A 7,232-nucleotide genomic window follows, 5' to 3' on the forward strand; every position below is an offset into this window, starting at 1 on the left:
CCGCACGCTTAAGGTTTCGATGACAGTTATATTATGAGTTTATGTATTTTGATGTACCGAAGGTTGTTCGGAGTCCCGGATATGATTACGGACATGACGAGGAGTCTCGAAATGGTCGAGACATAAAGATTGATATATTGGACGGATATATTTGGACACCGGAAAGGTTCCGGAGAAGTTTGGAGCCCCGGGAGGTTACCGGAACCCCCCGGGAGGTATATGGGCCTTATTGGGCCCATGTAGGAGGAAGAGAGAAGGAGCAAGGGAGGGGGGCGCGCCCCCCCAAGCCCAATCCGAATTGGGGAGGGGGGGCGGCCCCCCCTTTCCTTTCTCCTTCCCCCTCTTCCTATTACTACTACTAGTACTACTTCCTAATACTAGTACTCTTTCCTTTCCCCTCCAAATAAGATAAGGAAAAGAGAGGGAAACCTACTTGGAGTAGGTTTCCCCCTCCTCATGGCGCGCCCCCCTAGGGCCGGCCACCTCCTCCCTCCCTCCTTTATATACGGGGGTAGGGGGGCACCCTAGAACACACAAGTTGATCATTGATCGTTCCTTAGCCGTGTGCGGTGCCCCCCTCCACGATATTACACCTCGGTCATATTGTAGCGGTGCTTAGGCGAAGCCCTGCAACAGGAGAACATCAAGATCGTCACCACGCCGTCGTGCTGACGGAACTCCCCCTCAGCGCCTCTGCTGGATCGGAGATCGAGGGTGCGTCATCGAGCTGTACGCGTGTCAAGAACTCGGAGGTGCCGGAGTAACGGCACTTGGATCGGTTGAACCGGAGGACGTACGACTACTTCCTCTACGTTACGTCAACGCTTCCGCTTCGGTCTACGAGGGTACGTAGACAACACTCTCCCCTCGTTGCTATATCATCACCATGATCTTGCGTGTGCGTAGGAAATTTTTTGAAATTACTACGTTCCCCAACAGAGAAGCGGATGGATCGTAGAGACCCTTGTGCCTCCGCGTCTAGATTTAATGCCTGCAAAAGTCATACGTATTCATTGCCCGCATCGCGGTTTCCCCGAGATTGGTGCATGATCGACGCGGTTTTTCTTTCTTTCTTTCTTTTTTGCGAGGATGCCGCTGATTTTTTTGGAAATTATTATGTCCTAGATCTCGAGAAATCATTTATTATGGGCCATCCTATGAGGATCCCACTTGCCCAAAATGCATTCCACTAAAACCAGAATTGATAGTCGTGTATCTAAGATGCCGATCATGGGAAGATCATGACCAATATTTGTGTATACTAATACTTAAACACCAAGCAACTGAGAGAGAAGTATACTAAACATTATTGGCATCCGTCCATCCACGGAACGAGCACAACCCAACAAGATTACACCAAACGTGACGCTGCGTCAGTTTCAGTCTCGCAGCGGGACGGGACGGGACGGAAACGCTGCCGTGGGAAAGCGGAGAAAAAACTGTTGTAAAACGAGGCGAGGACAGCGTGGTAAACGGTGTCCGGTCCGGTCCAGTCCAACGCCCGCCGCACCGCACCATTTCCGCGAACACGCCACCACCCGACGTGCGGCCCAGCCGCCGAACGGGTCAAACCAGCACAAAACCACTGCCCTCACCGACAGACCGGCCCCACTTACAGCCCGACCCCACTCGCAGCCTCACCCAGCACCCCCTTATTAACCCCGCGCACAGCCACAACCAAAATCAATCACCTCGCCTCGCCTCGCCTCGTCGTCAACCTCGCCGCCTACCATCCTCCATCCCAGAGAGAATTCCCCCCAGACAACCACCGTCCACCGCCGCCGACGACGAGCCCCGGCCGCGGATGGAGCTGTTCGCGCACGCCAAGGCGGTGCGGCTGAAGAGCCGGCACGACAAGTTCCTGTACGCGGACGAGGACGAGCTGCACGTCACGCAGGACCGCAACGGCTCCTCCCCGAGCGCGCGCTGGACGGTGGAGCCCGTGCCGCACGCGCCCGGCGCGGTGCGCCTCCGCAGCAGGTACGGCCGCTACCTGGCCGCCTCCACCGAGCCGTTCCTTCTGGGCATGACCGGCCGCAAGGTGCTGCAGGCGGCGGCAGCGCCCGGGGGCCGCCCCGACGCGTCCGTCGAGTGGGAGCCCGTCCGCGACGGCTTCCAGGTGCGCCTCAAGTCCCGCGCCGGCGGCGTCCGCGGGGGCGGGGACAAGTACCTCCGCGCCAACGGGGGCGTCCCGCCCTGGCGCAACTCCGTCACCCACGACGTGCCGCACCGCACCGCCACGCAGGACTGGGTGCTCTGGGACGTGGAGATCGTGCAGGTGCTCACCCCCGGCCCGGCCACGCCGGCGCCGGAGAAGGCCGCGTCGGCGCCCCCCGCCGCCCTCGCGCCCGACTCGCCGCCCGCGCCCAAGCTCAGGCCCGCCCCCACCCCCTACGAGGCGCACCACCGGCCCACCAAGTCCCAGACGTCCCCGTCCCCTCCGCCGCCGGACTACGCGCCGCCCCCGCCGCCCAAGGCCAAGCCGGAGCCCAGGCTGTCCAAGCTCGAGGTATCCCCCTTTTTCTTCTCTTGCGTCTGATTGCGAATAATTGACTTCCGTTTTCGTCCTGACGACGGCATTGACTTCGCAATGCTCGTCTCTGTGTTCGTCGAATTGCTAGTTTTGCTAGGCGCTTTGCAGTTTTAATTCGCAGAATAGCCGAATCTGAACTGCATCTAAGAATCCATTGTTGGATCTTTGGAGCAGATTAGTGCTCCTGGAATGCTAATCGCGCTTAGGAGAAATACTTAGATTATTTCCCCACAATGCACATAGCAATTGTCTGCCAGTAGTCATGTGGCTTCCAATTGCTGGCATCGGTTGTGTCACATGGCCCAGATACAGATACAGGTGTCGCTTTGCTTTGAATGTGCCGATGAAGTAGATATAGATAGGCTTTCTGCATTTTGTCGCATTGCTTCAAGTAGATAGGCTTTGCGCATTTCGTGTTGTGATAGGTATGTGGTGGCCGTTGTTGTACTTATTGGGTATACGCAATTCTGTTTGTTTCATGTGTCATGTGTAACGTTCCTTCTTGAGTTCTTCCAAACTGTTGCTGCTATCGCAAGCAATCTGTATCATGAAATGCGCCGTTGGGCTTATTGTAGCATTCGTCCCAACTGTTGTTTTGATTGCAAGGAATCTTCTCATCATCAAATCTTCTGTCATATTTTGGGTTACTTTTCAAAACGCTGTCAAGTGCATCCTGAGAAACTATCCTTTCTCAGCTCTGCACAGTCGAGCTAGGCTGTATAGCATTTACTCTGTATTGTTAGAATTTTCAGAGTTTCTATCTTCTATACTGAAGAACTTGCATGCTGTATCTAAACTTATCTTTGCTATTTTCTTCATTACTCTGTACTTTTATGGTGGGTGAGAAAATACTAACACTGTACTTCTTTCTTGTATCGTCAGTCTTCCGATTCTTTCTCTGCCCCGTTGCACAAGGTGGAGGGCCGTGCGATCCACTACCACATTGCAGACGATAAGGGCGACGTGGACGATGATATCGAGAGACGCTCATTCACGTTTAATGGCTCTAACCTGGAGGAGCTCACCCAGAAGTTACAAGAGGAAACAGGCATCGATGATCTCATCGTCTGCACGCGCAGCCCTATCAGCGGGAAGCTCACTCCTCTCCTTCTGCAGCTGCCTCCGAACAATGCTGCAATGCATATTGTGCTCGTCCGTGAGTCCTCAAAAGGTATGTTTGTTATTCCTTGTTGTTTATACCATTCTCATTCCTTGGTCGTGCTGATTGTACCTAAGCTAGCTGTAATGCTCTGAACTTGCCCCATCTAGTATTTTTGTACACGAACAGGCCAAATTGCTTTTCTTTTTCATTAAAGCGAGTCCCATATAGTATTGATTGGCATTTGGAATCTGGGATGGTGGTTATGATTTAGGTCTGGCACTGGCAGAGCCTCAGTTGAGTATATTAGTTATAGCAGTATGGCATGTTTGTTATTTTAGATATGGAATCAGCTAGGGATTCTGGGGTACTTTAGCTTTTTGATGAGTTGGGTTTTCGCACTAAGCAAAGTGGACCTTGCTCAGTTTATCATTTCAACAATCAACTTATGAGTAATGATTTGTCCACTACTGCTATACATTGTCATATTTTAATCCTTGCCTTGGAAACATGGCCGTGATGTCAAGTCTTAAAGTTTTTAACCAGCTGGGAACAAAAAGAGTGGGTATCCACACGATCAAATAACAAGCCAGCCCATCCTTTTTCTGCTACCCTATGGTACCCTGATAATGAAGTTATGTGGAAGATTCTTTCATGTGTTATATCATCTTTATTTGCTTCTTCCAAACGGTGCAGATTTAGTTTCTGCACTGAAGTCAGAAAAGTTCAGCTGGTTTATAATGTACTCCCTCCGTCCCAAAATTCTTGTCTTAAATTTGTCTAGATACGGATGTATCTAATACTAAAACATGACTTGATACATCCGTATTTGGACAAATCTAAGACAAATTTTTTGGGACGGAGGGAGTATTAGGCACGAGAAAACTTGAGCTGTTCATGAAGTTTGACTGGACACACATCACAGCTCAGCCTATTTGGTTGTGCTGTTGTGATTAGATTCGGTTTATGGTAGAAGAATGGTGTCAGTCCTTTGTCAAGTTATTCCATCTATGCACAACATTGGTCCTGGATTATTGTTCAGATTAACTCCATTTTCCCTGGAAGCACGAAAGGGGGGAGACATTTATCATAACATATCTAATATTTTGCATAGCATTGATAGCATGCCATCGATCGGCACTACCATATGTAGTCCATGCCTGATGGGTAGCGTCTGGCTCTAGTAGATCAGTACTTCAGCACACATCCTCCTTCTCCACTTTGCTGAAGATGCCAGTATGGTATCATTCTGTTAGGGGTGAACAGAATAGTAGAACAAGTCTAAGCACATTGTACCAACTACTGAGCGTCGCTGCTCATCCGGACATGTGTCTAGCATGGTTGATATAGTTACTGAATCTTTCAGTTTTAATTAAACAACCCCATTAATACATGGATATAAGCGATATCCGAAGTACTTCCTTTTCTTTCAAAAAGATATTTGAAGTACATATAGTTACTGAATCTTAACATGTCGCTGCGACAGAGTTGGTGTGCAATAGCTTGTCTCCACACGGTGATCTGGATCTGTTTATCTTCATGTACTGATCTTTCTCCATTGTGAATTTCAGTGGCAAAGACATTTCCATGGCCATACGGCTCATAATCTCGGGAGGGAAGGCGGTTACTTCAAGTTGAGCGATGGAATGATGGGCTCTACATCTGGATCTGGTTAATACTTTGTTCTTTGGAACCATACCGGTCATTCTGGCTTCTGGGTATCAGAAGCAACTAGGACCCCGTGCTTGTGTATACAGTGTTATAGATTAATTTAAACCGGCGGATCGTGCGAAAAAACTGGAGAGATGTTTATATTTTATTTACAGACTAGTAGTACCAAGTATGTTTATACTTTATAGACTAGTTGGAGGTTGGTGATGGTACTTGGAAATTTGTATTCCCTTGGTTTATTGATTGAATCATTGGAGATAGTGCTGTCCATGAATATTCTGGCCTGGAATCATTCCTCGGTTGCATTCCATCTGGATGTAGCACTCATATCCTTCGGTACATTAAAAAAGAAAGCACAAATGTCTGACCTGACTAAGTCTGATTTGACTTTTAGGACGATGAATGATTCTTATAGCGAATTAAATTAGAGTAGTGGTAGTAGTATATCAGTTCAACAAAGACACTTAACGGCAGTTCAACAAAGACACTTAACGGTTGTTTGGACCATACTGTAAGCATCTTGTCCTTGCCTGGAGCTGCATTTTCTGGCGATCACAGCACTTGGCCTCGTTGGGCAGACCAGACATTCACACGTTTAACATTTTAATCATAAGTTTTCAGCCAGGAACTCGCAGAGAATTCTGGGGTTTGGGGGTGAAGAACAGAGGATGGTTGGTGAGATTCAGTGTACAAGCTGATGAATGAGTGCCAACTGCTTACTGCTGTTTTTTTTTTATAGTAACTACTGCCGGTAATTTTTTTTATTTGAGTAACACCTGTAATTTTATTCATACTCATGACAATACAAGTACAGTGATTTAGATCTGATGCATGAAAATAAAAAGTAACTCCTATGACTAAGAATTACAATGAAATTTATTGAAAACAACTTCTTCGCGGTATCAATCTCTTTTTTTTTGAGCAAAAAACAGTGGGGAAGGCCCCCACCGTAACTCTGATTTTCATTAATATGGTGGAGTGTTACATATGGATATACATGATGGAATCAAAATATGAAAAATAAAACATCTACAAATAATCCAGCCAACTTTGCATTCCCTCCTTCAATCTAGGTTTTGCTTTTTTGATGATCATGCTGAAGTGTTCCTTGAATGTGGCTAGGCAGCATGCCATATTCTTAGTCTTGTGATCAAATATGATGTTGTTTTTGTGCTTCTATAGGCTCCAACATCCAGCTATTAGGCATTCCTTGAAACATCCTGTGGTATTCTGCTTCTTACCCTCCAAGAGCATTTCAGTAAGGTTATAATCAGTGTCCCATTGATAACCAATGCTCATCCAGAAGTTTTGGCTGAAATCACAACTAAAAAATAGATGCATCAGATGTTCATTAGGCTCGTCATCACATAACACACATTTGCTTGTCTCAATGTAGAAATTCTTCTTGTTAAGGAGGTCTCTTGTGTTCAATCTGTCTTGTAGTAGAAGCCAGAAAAAGAATTTCTGTTTGGCTAGAGTGCATGACTTCCATATCCGTTGAAAAGAGTTTAGGTGCATCGGCAGGGTTTCCCATGTATTCCAGATAAATTCTTTTATTATAGTATTTTGAGCCACCCCAATAAAATGTCCATGTATCTGGTAGGGTCTGATTATCTCTACTATTGATCAACTCTCTGAGGTTGTTACTCTGTTGAACAACAATGGAGGACATAGGCAAATGAAACATATCATAAAAATCATTGTAATCCATGTTGCTGGCAGATGCTAGGGTGGTGTTTGCATTTTTTGCATAGAATAGAGTTGTGGCATTGAATTGGACAGTGCTTGAGAGCACCATTTGTTTGACCATAGCTTGATTGTACTTCCATTACCAGCATAGCATATAGTTATGTCTTTAAACTCCTGCAAAATAGAACAACAATCCCTCCACAAAAATGATCCCACCTTAGTGGGGAAATTTGGTACCTC

At 47.1% G+C, this 7,232-nt stretch overlaps 1 protein-coding gene across 1 annotated transcript; it reads left to right on the forward strand.

Annotated features, from left to right (window-relative positions):
- The first annotated feature begins 1,704 nt into the window (after positions 1-1,704).
- On the forward strand, positions 1,705-5,592 carry LOC119312280. Its single transcript, XM_037588003.1, has 3 exons — positions 1,705-2,509; positions 3,416-3,704; positions 5,204-5,592. The coding sequence occupies exons 1-3, from the start codon at positions 1,805-1,807 to the stop codon at positions 5,236-5,238; spliced, it is 1,029 nt and encodes a 342-aa protein (XP_037443900.1). The 5' UTR covers positions 1,705-1,804; the 3' UTR covers positions 5,239-5,592.
- Positions 5,593-7,232: the final 1,640 nt, after the last annotated feature.

Source organism: Triticum dicoccoides, chromosome 5B (genome assembly GCF_002162155.2).
Source record: "Triticum dicoccoides isolate Atlit2015 ecotype Zavitan chromosome 5B, WEW_v2.0, whole genome shotgun sequence".
Classification (NCBI taxonomy): Eukaryota; Viridiplantae; Streptophyta; class Magnoliopsida; order Poales; family Poaceae; genus Triticum; species Triticum dicoccoides.